Source organism: Arachis hypogaea, chromosome 10 (genome assembly GCF_003086295.3).
Source record: "Arachis hypogaea cultivar Tifrunner chromosome 10, arahy.Tifrunner.gnm2.J5K5, whole genome shotgun sequence".
NCBI lineage: Eukaryota > Viridiplantae > Streptophyta > Magnoliopsida > Fabales > Fabaceae > Arachis > Arachis hypogaea.
In genome coordinates this window covers 4,056,092-4,070,640 of record NC_092045.1, presented here as the reverse complement: position 1 = coordinate 4,070,640, position 14,549 = coordinate 4,056,092, and the positions used below count along the sequence as shown (strand labels likewise).

The following is a 14,549-nucleotide window of genomic DNA, read 5'->3' as shown; positions in this document are numbered from 1 at the left end:
CAATGATCAGTTCAGGAATGTCAAACTCTTCCGCTAAGTATTAATGGAATTTCTTCTTGCATATGTGAGTTTCATTTTATGGGAGTAAAACATGGGAATTTAGCTTAATAAACCCTGTTAACATTGCTCCTAAGTTTCTAATTTGATAGGAGGATTAGCTCTTCACTGCCTCAAGTGTACTGTTCGTTTAGCAGTTTAGCTGCTATGCTTATATTCTAATGGCTTTAGCATTACAAGGGAAAAAGTAAAAATAGAAAAAAGCAAATGCGATTTATTTTTTCTCCTTTTTTGGTCTGTAATTGTACTATGGTGAGCTATTTCATTTTCTGCTTATATAGCTAAATAGAAATTCCTCAATGACACAGGGAACTCGTGCAAGCAGGGAAGGACATTGAAAGTGCATATTGGGAACTTGTGGTGAAGGACATTCAAGATGCTTGCAAACTATTTGAACCGATTTATGTCCAAACAGATGGCGGTGATGGCTATGTCTCTGTTGAAGTATCTCCTAAGCGGTGAAGGGCAAAGAAGCAAAGGCTCCTCTGGGCATCAACCAGTGTCAAGAATCTTGCCTATCCTGACACCTTATATGTTGCTCCTCTCATTGGACCTGACACTGTAACTGTTGTTTTGTTAAGCATCTGAAGTTTGTTTCTGGATTTAATTACTTTTGGAGATTCCATTTAATTTATGCCCTTTTTTGGCAGTTCTTTTGTAGCAGTGACAAGGAGTATAATGATCTTGCGACTATTTTCTTCAATACACAGGTTTTGAATGAACTGGGAATCATAATTTGCTTTTTCATTTATTGTTATATTATGGTAAGTTACTTCTCTATTGCTTCAGGATGATGCCATCAGGAATTTGTTCAGTGTGAAAACAATACATGAGTATAGTTTCCAAGGTCTCTTAACCTTTTTGGTATTTCACTCTTGCTTACTGGGTTGGACTTTAAATGCATTAGCCTTTATATTGAGATATTTTCTATTTTTTGATTCAATAGAGTTCTTGGATACATGTATGTGGCCCTATATGGTTGATAGGAATTCTTGTTGATTTATCTTCATGCACCAATGTTGAATAGAGTTGCCACTTGGTGCACTTGATTATATACCAATTATTTTCTCTGTATGTGGCAGGTTATGTTTTATACTTTAGCAGTGTTGACGTTTGGTACTGCTGTGCTAGCCGGTCAATTTGTCCCTGGTATAATGATAGGATCAACTTATGGACGTCTTGTTGGCATGTTTGTTGTAAAATATTACAAAACGCTCAACATTAAAGAGGGAACGTGAGTGTCTTTCTTGACATTCCTTTAAAGTCATGGTAAAAAAGATATATACTTGTTCCATAGTTATATTTTTTGAAGCCTTTTGTTTCTTGATAAAAGGGATTATTATTATTATTAAAAGAGAAGGATAATACTAAGACCATTGAGGACAAGAAACAAAAAATATCGAAAGAGCAAAGCTTTCTAATCCCTACTATACTGAATGATTTTCTTTTTCTATATGTGGAATCCCCATTTCCCCTGTAATGTTCATCTGATACTTTCTTATTCTTGTTTCTGGTTGTCATGTTGCGCTATTGGTTTCTGAAAGCCAAGAAACAGGGTAAGTTAAGAATTCTGCTCAAACTTTTTAATGTGGGCTTCTTCATGCCTACCCTTTAAGTTGTTCAAATTTCATCATGGAAGGGAGAAGAACGGATCGCAAGTATTCATTTCGTCTTAGTTTTGAGGACTTTACCAATCTAAAAGAATTTGATAGTACGCAAAATTCAGATTTACCATTCTTTGATCTAAGCTCAATAGCTGCTGCAACAGATTATTTCTCCCCTGACAATAAACTTGGTCAAGGTGGATTTGGTTCTGTATATAAGGTACCCTTTCTTTGCTTCTTAAGTTATACACTTCTTCTAAGTAGATTGAAAATTTTAGGTAGAGCAATTAATAACTACCATGCTGACTCTTACTAATTACTTCAGGGGCTATTAAATAATGGAAAGGAAATTGCACTGCATGAGTGCCTGTAGGTTCTTAGCTTCCTTTAATTTTAATTTGTTTTGTTTTGTTTAACATGAGTCCACCTTAACTTGCATATTTGTGAGGCTCAAGAGTCAAGATTATTTTGATTTCGAATGAAATGTCATATAGAGTGTTCTATGTGACCTGACAACTGACACAACCCTCTATCTCTAACCTTATTAATTCTAAGTCATTCAATTCAATTCTCTTTTCCTTATTTTTTATCAAATTAGATTGATTCAATAAGATGGGACGTACATGCATGTCTGTAAAGTGCAAGGATGACTATATACAATTCCTCATTATGCAGATAATTGGTTTAATAATTGGAATTGTTCCTCAATTTCAAAAAGTATTAGTTGATGAAAATGCACCCCTTTTTGTGATTCAAGACTCTTTAGTCATGTTGAACTAATGATTCGGTTGTAATCTCTTGTTGGTTTGCAGGGATGCAGCAATTCCAGCAATGACCTTGTTGGTTGGTGCAAATCTTGTTAAGGGTAAGCAACAATAACGTCATTTCATCTCTATTGCAAATAAATGTTATGATATGTATAAACCAAAATAAATTCGATGTTTTAATTTTCAGGTTTAGAGGGAGTAAGAAAGCAACTTCCACTTGTTATTGGGATTACTATAGTTAGATTTATTGCCTTGCCAGCAATAGGTATATGAATGGTTTTTGTACAGATGAAGTTTCAATTTTAGAACCTAATTAAGCAACCTTATTGTATATTTTGACTTAATTAGAGGACAATAGTTGATGTATTAATATATGTTGTTGATGTATAGTTGTTACTTGTTATTATAATTGATGTATCAACACTTTGTTATATTTTGAATTATATTAACTTGTTTGTTTATAGTACTATTCTTTTAGTTTGATAATAGGATGAATTTGTTTATTTTCTAAAATATTATAAATATTCGAATATAAATTAGATAAAAATTTGTATTAAATTTATATTTATTTTGTATGAAAACAAGTTTATTTTGTAATTAGAAAAATAAAAAAAATTCTATTTTATCTTACTGACGGATTTACAGACAGATTTTTTGTCTATAATTAGAGTGTGAGATGATTTTCCAAAGTTCAAATTACAGACGGAAAATCTGTCGAAAAATCCGTCTGTAAATTACAGACAAAAAATCCGTCTGAAAATTACAGACGAAAAATCCGTCTGAAAATCTGTCTGTAATTACAGACGAAAAATCCGTCTGAAAATCCGTCTGTAATTACAGACGAAAAATCTCTCTGAAAATCCATCTGTAATTACAGACGAAAAATCCGTCGGTAATTTTCCGACGGAAAAAAAATCCGTCGGTAAATAATTTCCGACGGGGCTTTTACAGAGGGACAAAATCCGTCGGTAATTTCGTTGGTAACCAAAAATCCGTCTGTAATAAAGACTAAATCTGTTTGTAAATCTGTCTGTATTAATCCATTTTCTAGTTGTGATTTAGTATTATATTATAACTTTCATTTGTCGCTACCTCGACAATCTTCTAGTACCTCAAGGATATTATTAAACATATGTATTAAAAATACATTTTAATAGTATTATAAAAAAGTATTTCACTTAAATTTATTAAAAAGATAAATTTTTTTATATTTTTAATAATTAATTACATTAAAATTTTTAATTTATTATACTCTTAACATGTTATAAAAAGACATTTTATCTAAATATATATTTTAACACACACGAAAATTCACATTCAATATTTGCCTCAATTTTTGCAATCATCAAAGATTTAAAGAAAAAAATGAAAAGTTTTTTTTGGTCCGATAAAAAAAAAGAATAAAGAGCAATTAAGATGGAGATATCATCTCCTTTCTAATAATTTGATCAATAATGCTATAGAGAATTACAAATTTGGTATAAGGACGAGAATGACTAACTGCTGTCTTAGTTAAACGGTCAACTATTGAGTTTGTTGTTTGTTGAATCAACTGAATTTGAACCACCTAATTTCACTGTAACACTTTAGAAATCTTTAAAAGAAGGTCTGTGTATTCTCTCCGCATCAGGGATGAATCCTTTATATCCAAACTAAACAAAGACCCCTCCAAATTGGAATAGCTCACACCAAATAATTTCTATCAGAATGCTTGCCGAACAACCCAATAACCATTTATCCGAACTGGCCCGAATAGCACACTCAAAACCAACAAATTGGTCTTGTTCCAAAAGACTAGCACCACAATTTAATTTAACAACATTGATTGGAAGAGGGCACCAAAAATTACACAAAAAGGGATTATGTGTCACCTAATTAGAATGCTTAATTGCAGCATATTCAGCTGCAAAGTGTCTGATTTGAAAACTTTTTTCTTGTTCTAAATGTCATTTTGATTGAAAATATCATTGTTTCTGTCCCTCCAAATCCACCAAAAACTTGCTGCAAAAATCTCTTCATTGGTCCGAAATTTTAGGTGAAGCCAACTTTAAAAATCCAAGGAGACATTCTAACACTACGGCAGAGGCGGATGTTAGTGGCGAATAAACAGTGGCAACGCCCATAATCGCCGAGAAATCGAAAGATAGCGGCAGAAGTGAGTGGTGGTCTGGCAGATGCCGCCATGCACCACTGGATAGCGGCTGGCCAGTGACAACCGCCGCTCATTTGGGAGCGATTTCTTCAACTCCCCTCTTTTAGGGGTGACTTCTTGGCGCGAAGAGAAGCAACAGCAGAGGCGCGAAACACGCCCACCCCTCGTTCAGCAACGTATACTGGCATATACTTCAAGAAACGCCGCTAGGTAAGTTTCAATTAATAGTTTGAATTCCCTCTTATTCGCGTTTCCACCAATTGATTCCCCCCAAATTGTTCAGAAACCCGCGAGTTGAAGTTTGGAGCGCGCCAAACACATAGGAGCAAAGCCCTAATTCATCAGTGGAAGAACCCACCCAGGTGACCCCCTTATCATAATCCAATTTGTGAGTTCCCCCTTGTCATGTTACAACCATTAATCGACTACCCCAATTTTGCTGAAACCCCCAATTTCTTGAGCTTTTGCCCATAATTACAGAAGCCCACCAAGCTGCCATCCGTGCTTCTCATCAATCGTGGGTGAAAACAGTTCCACCATTCTTAGCCATCCGCCAAGTTGAGCTATCGCCATATCGCGGCATCTCCCCTTTCATCTGGTTCGTTCTTTAATAACTGATCTTTCCTTCTTGTTTACATTCTTGGTTCAGAAGTCTGATCGAGAGTTTGTCTATATATTATGCCAATTTGGGTTAATTGATGCTGTTTAGAGTTAGGAATTTCATTCATTCGACTTGTTCTACAATGAGCAAGCCCAGTTCGGTAATCAGTTTTATGTTTCTGTCATAACTTAAACTATTTGAACACTTCAGATTTGACTAGCTAGATAGCTAATTGATCTTAATTAACTAGCAGATTGTAATTTTATCTTGTAAAAGATAATTCTAATCAGAGTATACATACATTTGTTCACAATCAGCAAGAATGGGTTGCTCTGTTATTTTTTCTATTAAGTAATGAGACCAGATTGTAAATAATTGTAAAAGATAATTATAATCAGAGTATATACTCGCTTATTATCTAGACACCTCGAGTACCTTTCGCATGATGTATAAGAATTGCCAACACTATGAGTAAGGATCTGCAAAAGACACTGAACCAAGAAATTTATTGCAGGCTGAGAAACAAATAAACTTGACCAGTAACTAGTCTAATGCTAATTCATTTAGTGGTTAGCATTATAGTTAATAGTTGGGGATACAACTTGGGGGGAAAAGAGAACTACATTATGTCATTGTTTGATACTGTTTCGTAAACTATAGTACAACATTTTTAAGGTCAGAAAAATCTTTCTTCAGATAGGAACACTCAAAGTTATTTTTCACCTTCTAACTTTCTGCTTCTCATATTTTTAATTTTTTATGTTATCTTTTATCCAATTATACTCTTTGCGGTTGGTTTTAAATATTTGATAAATCTTGTATAAAAGATAATATTTGAAATTTTCTTAAATATTCAACATTATTAATTGCTGAATCAAAATGTAAAGATGTCAATAAAAAGAGAGAAAAATAAAGACTAAATAAAGTAACTTGATTTGCATGACACTTTAAATTTTAGTTTAAATAACTTTGAGATATAAAGAATAACACTTCATTTAGAAAGATAAAATAGATTAATACATAGATAATTAAGGGGGATAAAAACAGAGTAGGTTGGAGTTGCGAGAAATAGATATAGATGATATACAATAACAAATAATTAAATTTGAAATTCAAGGATACTTGTGATTGTCGTGTATTATAAATTTATAAATTTCAAAATAGATTGACTGAAGTTTATATATATTAGATTTGTACTAGAGATGGAAAATTAGGCGCTAAATTTGTATCTGCATAAAAAATATTTAATTTTTAATCCTGAGATATATATTCATACATTGAAGCAGGTAATACTAGTCCAAAGTGTTATGCATCTTTACATTTTGTGCAGGAAGCGACGTCGTTTGGTGTCGGTTGCTAACTACTGAGCAAAGCAATTGCCAACTCTTGTTTCACTCTCCGCTCCGCTGTTTATAAGAGCTTCAACATAAATATCAGCAGAGAAGCTCCTAGAGCACACTCTGAACAAGGTTAACTTTCTTCTGACTCTGTTATTTGTTATGATTATGATGATGTTGATTTGTTATTGTTGTTCTACTCATCTCTTGCGTAGGTGAGTAGTAGAAATGACCAGTATATTATTTATTAAAAGGAATAGATTAAGTACATAGAGAATACATATAGAGTACATAGAGAAATTCTACTCATGCTTTAGGGATAACCTATGTAGAGTACATAGAGAATACATATATAATCAAGCCAATTTTGACAACTACTAGCACTTTGTTATTGATTCTTCCAAGTGACAATTGATCCTTGGTAGTTTTATTTTTCACGTGCTCTGTTCCTGCCGGGTTATTTGTGCAATACAAATTGGTTTTTTGTTTAGCAAGTTTGCTAGAAAAGGGGAACCATTTATTTCGGCAAAATATGTATCTGTTAAATCTGATCCATCCAAATGGCTTTGATGGAACAATTTTACATTTGCTTCTTAGTTGATGCTCTTTGAAACTTGTACATTTGATTATACAATTCTTATTTCTTCTTGCTGCTCGGTTCCTGAGTTAGCTGCATTTTCAACGAGACTGGTTTATTGTGTCCGGTAAATTGATTCTATCAAAGCTCGTTGATTGTACTTTCTGTACATTGTGAACCTAGTTCTTTTCGATGTTTGGCAGCATTCATACATGTTTAGATCTGATTGATGAACGAAATGTAAAATACAAGAGGAGTGTCTAAGTTCTAACAAACATACATGACACATGGGTCTTTATTGTTAGTATTTTGTGCAGCTAGCTAGCTTCGCTAGTTTATATATTAATTATTAGCAGAGAAAGTGCTGTACAGAAGAGTGAAACAGTTTTGATGTTTTTACATGTATATAATATTGGACTTGTGGTATACTTTGTGTGATTCATTTGGCTTAACATGTATTTAATTGACTCCAATTTCTGTTCATTGATGAAAGTGTCCCCTTTCTTTTTCTGCCTTGGTTAAAACAGTTTCCCTTTTCATTGCAAATGCACCTAAAATTTCATAAGATCTCAATTATATGCTTTATTATTATTACTATAATAATTATTATCGTAGCATCTTCTTCCATGGCTCAAATCCAAATAAAGGTACCCCAATAATTCGTGTGTACCAGGTCCAGTTGCAATAAGTTTTAGTTTCATACAGTCATAGCCATGCCGATTTGCTTGTTCTTTATCAGAATTCAGATTCTCACGTTTAAATGTTCTTGTTCGAACTTTGTTTTCCCCGAGTAAATAAAATATTGGGTTTTTCTTGAGTAGATCATACAGTCATATAGTTTCCGTGTTTTCTACTATTATGATTCATCTCCGATGATTATGAGATGAAAACTTGTATAGTCTATCTGTGTGTAGAGAAGAAGAATAGTGAATAAAAAATTGTTGGGCTCTTAGTGTGTTTCCTGTAGGTCCTACAGCTCATGAAGGAAAGGATATTTCACCTGCTATCATTTTTGGTTCCCATATCTTTTTTGTCTGACCCTTCTTGCTGTGCATTATTTATTTTTTTATTTTCTTTTACAATGAACACGTTATTTTTCTTACACGCTAGAAGACAGCACAAGATGACTAGTTATATTTATTTCACTCGCTAGCATTTTTGGTACCCATATGTAACATGTCAATCCTGTTTTCTTTTTCATATTTTGAGATCATTTGAATATCCCGTTCTCTGTGCCTTATGATGGATTAATTATAGTTATTGTTTAATTTATTTTTTATTTTTAACAATTATTTTTTATTTCCTTTTTATCTTTTAAGGGAGTATTTCTTAATATTTTCATTTTTTGGACTTGGAACCAGCACTTCTTTCTACCAGTATTTTTAAAAGAAAGCACAGAATTTTACAATGAGTAAGAATCCTTCCAATTACCTTTCCTGTGCTACATGTTATCCGGGATGCTAATAACTGTATCTTTTCCCGTTTTGAGATATTCCGTCTTATAATTGTGATTAACTGTGGTTATTTCTCTTTACACATATCCGAATTTTATTTCAATAGATTTCTTAGTGTTATGCATCTACTTACTGTATATTTATTTGTTCGTGCTATTTCATTTAATAAGACATCGATAAGAGTTGGATTACAAAGCCACGAGGTAGTGCAGAATATAGGGATGGTCTGAATAGATTTCTTGATTTTGCCTTTGCCAATGCATCATCGGATGGGATGATACATTGTCCATGTCCTTTGTGTGGGTTCCGATTTTTCCAAACTAGAGAGGATGCTTACGATCATCTTCTGATGAAACCCTTTCCCCCTAACTATACCTTCTGGTTACATCACGGTGAGAGGACCGTAGACGAGAGCTCTAGAGATACAGAAACTTTAGAACCCACTGGAAACTCAGGAAATCAAATGCTTGACATGGTCCACGAGGCCTTCAACATTCCGGGATTGCAGGGTGATAATGAAAACATGATGGATGAAATGGTCGGAGATGGTGCGGAAGGGTTGCCAAACTTATCTGACGAGCCTAGCCGCGAGGCTCGTGCCTTTCAAGAATTGCTTGAGGATGGCGAGCAGAGATTATATCCAGGATGCTCAAGATTCTCGAAGCTGTCTTTCTTGGTGAGACTTTACCATATCAAGTGCATGTGCGGAGTTAGCAACAAGGCTTTCGGATTGATTCTGGAGCTATTGGGGGATGCCTTTGAGCATGCAAGGATTCCGAAGACCTTGCACGATGCTAAGACGATCATAAGGAAGCTCGGTATTGAGTACAAGAAGATAGATGTATGTCCAAATGACTGCATGCTATATACGGGTTCCGACCATGACCTCTCCAGATGCAAAAGGTGTGGAGCATCCAGGTGGAAGCAAAAGACCAGGAAGAATTCCATTGTAAAGATCAACGCCGTTGTCAAGAAGAATGGGAAACCTCAGGCAGCAAAAGTTCTTCATTATTTTCCTCTGATTCCACGGTTGCAGAGATTATTCATGTCTAGCAAGACAGCCATGGACATGTTGTGGCACAAGAGAGGAACCAACTCTGACGGTTACCTGAGGCATCCCAGGGATGGCGAGGGTTGGAAGTCATTTGACAGGAGATACACTGACTTCTCTGGCGATCCGCGCAATGTTCGCCTAGCCTTGGCCAGTGATGGCTTTAACCCTTATGGAAACCTCAGTTCAAAGTACTCAATATGGCCAGTGATTCTTATTCCGTACAACCTACCCCCATGGATTTGCATGAAACAAACCAACTTCATTCTCTCTATGATAATTCCCGGTCCTAAAATGCCTGGTAATGACATAGATGTTTACCTACAGCCCCTGATCGACGAGCTCAAGCTGCTGTGGGCCGGTGTCGATACGTATGACGCCAGTGAGAAGAAAACATTCAAGATGCGAGCTGCACTGATGTGGACTATCAGTGATTTCCCTGGCTTGGGCAATTTATCTGGCTGGAATACTTACGGCGGGAGAGCTTGCCCCACGTGCAATTTGGATGCCGAGACTAGGCGACTCACCTTCAGTCAGAAATGGTGTTATATGGGTCATCGTCGCTTTTTGAATCGCGATCACAGATATAGACAGGATCGGAGTAGATTTGATGGCAAGGTAGATGATAGATCCCCACCTACCAAATTGACTGGTAGGGATGTCCTGAGACAATTGGAGGGTGTTCCCGTCTCACAAGGCAAGGTGCAAGCGATGGGCGGTAAAAGAAGGCGCGGACAGCAGACCGTGGTCCAAGACGAGTCTCCTTGGAAAAAGAGGAGTGTATTCTTTGATCTGCCGTACTGGGAGAACAACGAATTACGTCACAATCTTGACGTGATGCACATAGAGAAGAATGTATGCGACAACATTGTTTTCACCATGTTGAACGAAAGCGGTAAGTCCAAAGACCACCTAAAAGCTCGAAAAGATCTCCAATTGATGGGCATCCGGCAGAATATGTGGCCTATTGAAGGTGGAAAGTATCCTGCTGCAGTCTTTACCATGCGGAATCCAGAGAAGGATGTCTTTCTTAGGACAATCAAGAATGTGGTCTTTCCAGATGGGTACTCTAGCAACATCTCTCGCTGTGTTGATTTAAAACAGCGCAAGTTATTCGGCTTGAAGAGTCATGACTGCCATATCCTAATGGAACATCTACTTCCAATTGCGTCAAAACACGTGTTGCCCACCCCAGTGTCTTCCGTCGTGGCTGAGTTATCAGCCTTTTTCCGACTAATATGCAGTAAATCCATTGATCCTCAACAACTTCCTCTCCTTCAGGATCGTGTGGTCCATACTTTGTGCCACATGGAGATGATATTTCCACCTTCCTTCTTCACAGTTATGGTTCATCTAACGGTGCATTTGGTCGAGGAGGTCCGTATTGGTGGCCCAGTGCATTACCGATGGATGTACCCAATTGAGAGGTAAAGATCTACTTAAGTTTTCTCGACCTCTATAACTAGGATTGTTGTCACTTATTAATTTATGTTATTTACTCGAAGGTACCTAGGTCGTCTCAAGCAGTACGTGCGTAACAGGGCACAACCAGAAGGATCGATTGCAGAGGGCTACTTATCCGAGGAGATTCTCACGTTCTGTTCAAGATACTTAGATAATGTCGAGACTAGGATCAACCGACCGACGCGCGTTGACGACCGACCGAGCGATGCTCCAGAGAGCGAGATTGCCGACATGTTCCCAGAGGTTGGAAAGTCGGTCGGGGCAGCTTCATATTTTACTCTAACAGCAACCGAACAGCTTCAAGCACATCGTCATGTACTGGTGAATTGCAGTGCTGTAGAGAAATTCTTGGAGTAAGTACAACAGCCTAAGTTCTAAAATTATACAGTTAGCCAATTTGGGTATTGATAGAAATGAACTTGAATGAACTTTGTCTATGCACAGTGAGTACAGAGCCTTCACAAAGAGAAAACTGCGAGGTAAAACACGGTCGCAGTCTCACATAGATACTGTTGTGCACAGAGAATTTTCGAACTGGTTCAGGCATAAGGTAATCTATAATATCTCAGGATCCTACAACCCTTTGATGCCTTCTTATCTCTAATGGTTCAATGTCAGGTCCAATTTGGAAGCACGGATCATTCGAACGAGTTACAGTGGCTCGCCTGTGGTCCCCGTGCTCAGGCCAGTCGCTATCAGGCTTACAACGTCAATGGATTTAAATTCAGGACCATGTCGAGGGAGGAAGGGATGAAAACACAGAATAGTGGGGTCTATGTCACTTCGGATACTAGAAGTTATGCAAGTAAACGGGATGCCAATGTTGCTGTTGGCGGTGTCTCGTATTACGGGAGATTAGTAGACATCATCGAGCTAAATTACAGTGGTCAATTCACTGTAGTATTGTTCAAGTGCCTTTGGGCGGACACTACGTCGGGCAGAGGCATCCGACGAGACGTTTTGGGCCACACCTGTGTCAATTTTGCCAATCCTATCCACACCGGTGATCGAGAAGACGATGAGCCGTATATCTTGGCATCTGAGGCGCGTCTTGTGTTCTACGTGGAGGATGAGGTGGAGAACGGATGGAGTGTAGTGGTCCATGTGAAGCCAAGAGATTTGTTTGACATGGGCGAAGATTATGAACATTGTGAGGTCGACCTTCATCTACAGTCCTGTATGAGTAGCCTCCCTGAATTTGATGTCGAAGGCCTGCGGTTGACGAGAGACGGCGATTTAGAAGATTCCACCATCGAAAGGGTTGAAGATTGTGAAGAGGCCGCCGAATCCTAAAATGCTGTTCTCCATCATGCATGTAGTTCATATTTCAGTAGATTGTATTTTAGTCATATTCTCCGACAATAGGTTGATTTGATTGAGTTATTTTAGATTTTTCAAAACGCATCGTCTCATATAAAGCTCTTTTATTTATCTGGGTTTTGACAACACTGTTTTCTATCCTTTAAGACTTCCTACAGTCACATTTTTATATTGTCTTTGTACATTCTTTCTATTTTTGGTGGATTATCAGGGAAATTGGAGACCAGAGACTTCTTTCTCATTACCAGAAGCCATTGGTTCGCAGAGAAGATGATAGAAGCGTCTCCGTTCTCTTCGTTGGACCACGCAACGTCCTTTGCAAGGCAATTGTGGTTCAAAGAGTCCCGCATACAATCATGGTTGGATGCGTTCTCTGGACAAAGTCACCTTTTTCGAGCCATTAGTTATGCACCTGGTTCAATGATGAAGGTTTGTTTGCCGCTGCACAGTTTAATTTTTTAAACCATTTTCTTATTTGTCAAAAGAAACCATATTCATGTGGTTATTCTAAAATTTTAGGAAATGCTTCATTGGGACCGAAAGTACCGGGCTAAATTTGGGTTTGAGTTTATAACAAGTACGGAAAAGTGGTGCTCACAGGAAATACTTGACGAGGTGAAGGTAAATATTCATGTTTTACCATCCTTTGCCTTGGCATGATGTGCGCTGGCTCAATTTGGGTTTCATATTCTACTTATTGCTCAATATTTTACTTTTGGAAAATGAAATTTACTTTTTTTCATAGCTGCAGTACTTATACATTAATTATGCTTGTTTGTGCAGTCACGCTATGAGAACTCTCTTGTCGTTGAACTGGATTATGCAGCACAGGAGGAATTTAAACTCATAACAGTCGGCCTTGAGCGACTATGGGATAGTAAGAAAGACTCGGATTTTGTGCTATTTATATGATCTGTTTATGTCTAATCCACTATAAGCTTGACAAATCTTATATAGAATTATTTAATTAACACATACGTGAATGCAGACTTATATATATATATCATCACTCTACCTTATCTCATGTACATATAAGATTGTATCTTTTTATTATTAATTCTAAAGACTCGGCCTAGTTGAATTGCATAGACTCTCCATCCCAATTTGGAGCGTATTTGAAGTAGGGGTCACCCTTGGCTTCACTAATTATAATCCCAATGTTGTCTGATTAAAGAAGTTATTGACTCTAAATGTTAAGCCATACTGATTAGTCAATTCACACACTAGTTCCTCCTAATCCGGGCTTGTTTGGCTACCTTGCACCTCTCAGGAATGTCTCGAGACAATGTACAAAAGGAATCTGAATACCCGGTGGAGGTGGTTCCAGATTCGTTGGAAGGAGAGAATGTTGTCTCCTCCGAGATCTCTGAGGGCGAAGATTCTGCTGGACGTAAGGGTTCGATGCTGACCTACGACCTCAATAGAACACCCGAAGAGAATGAATATCCCTATAGTGGAATGTCTCCCGAGGAGAAGAATGCGTGGCACTTGGCTACGTGGGCAACAAGATACTTGAATCCTTGAGGGAAAAGCTTTGGTTTAGGTGAAGGACTTAGAGTCAGGTTGCATATGATAGCGGAGACAATACTATGCTATATTCATTAAGGAGAAAATAATTTTATAACTATTTTATCATGGCACTTTTATCTAGTTCTTGTTTTAAAGATTGTACTACTTAGCTAATTTACTATACATGCACTATAATAATTCGATGAAGTTTGGATGAATCATTGCTAATAAGTATGTTAGTAATACTTATCAGATATATACTTATTAAACTTGCTAACGACAATTGAGGCTTTCTTTGTGCAAATATTATATGGACAATATAAATCTAACATACACTTGTCAGGTTTCGTATAAATATATTAAAATACCCAGACTTTGTCCATTGTTATCATTTTAGCCAATTTTTTTATGTTTAATAATTCTAGTGTTGATTTTGAGTTATTTTATATATAAGCTGTTACTGCTTCTAGATATATTTCTATTTTAACAATAAAACCCAGGAGTTAGCCTAAATAACAATTTATAATTTCGAAAGAAAAACTCCACAGGAACATTTCAACCACAATTATTTGAATCATGATATTCTTCTAGACAAATCCACAAAGTTTTGATCTCAGTAAACACAGCCATAACCAGTGGACCAAGTTTGAGTTCTT

General features: G+C 36.8%; 1 protein-coding gene across 3 annotated transcripts; it reads left to right on the top strand.

Annotated features, from left to right (window-relative positions):
- The first annotated feature begins 4,826 nt into the window (after nucleotides 1-4,826).
- LOC112714737 (uric acid degradation bifunctional protein TTL) lies at nucleotides 4,827-14,048 on the top strand. 3 transcript variants are annotated; one of them, XM_025766393.3, is made up of 8 exons: nucleotides 4,827-4,942; nucleotides 5,061-5,178; nucleotides 6,512-6,650; nucleotides 8,457-8,506; nucleotides 12,596-12,813; nucleotides 12,904-13,005; nucleotides 13,168-13,261; nucleotides 13,655-14,048. In XM_025766393.3, the coding sequence occupies exons 4-8, from the start codon at nucleotides 8,503-8,505 to the stop codon at nucleotides 13,906-13,908; spliced, it is 672 nt and encodes a 223-aa protein (XP_025622178.1). In that variant the 5' UTR covers nucleotides 4,827-4,942; nucleotides 5,061-5,178; nucleotides 6,512-6,650; nucleotides 8,457-8,502; the 3' UTR covers nucleotides 13,909-14,048. The 3 variants fall into 3 exon arrangements, with proteins under 3 accessions (XP_025622178.1, XP_025622180.1, XP_025622179.1); XM_025766394.3 differs by having other exon boundaries at nucleotides 4,864-4,968; XM_025766395.3 differs by lacking the exon at nucleotides 8,457-8,506.
- Nucleotides 14,049-14,549: the final 501 nt, after the last annotated feature.

Excerpts from the sequence above, each read along its gene's own strand:
- LOC112714737 (XM_025766393.3), top strand. Across the intron at positions 13,006-13,167 it reads AAATACTTGACGAGGTGAAG|TCACGCTATGAGAACTCTCT; the intron begins GTAAATATTCAT and ends TTGTTTGTGCAG. Across the intron at positions 13,262-13,654 it reads CCTTGAGCGACTATGGGATA|GAATGTCTCGAGACAATGTA; the intron begins GTAAGAAAGACT and ends TGCACCTCTCAG.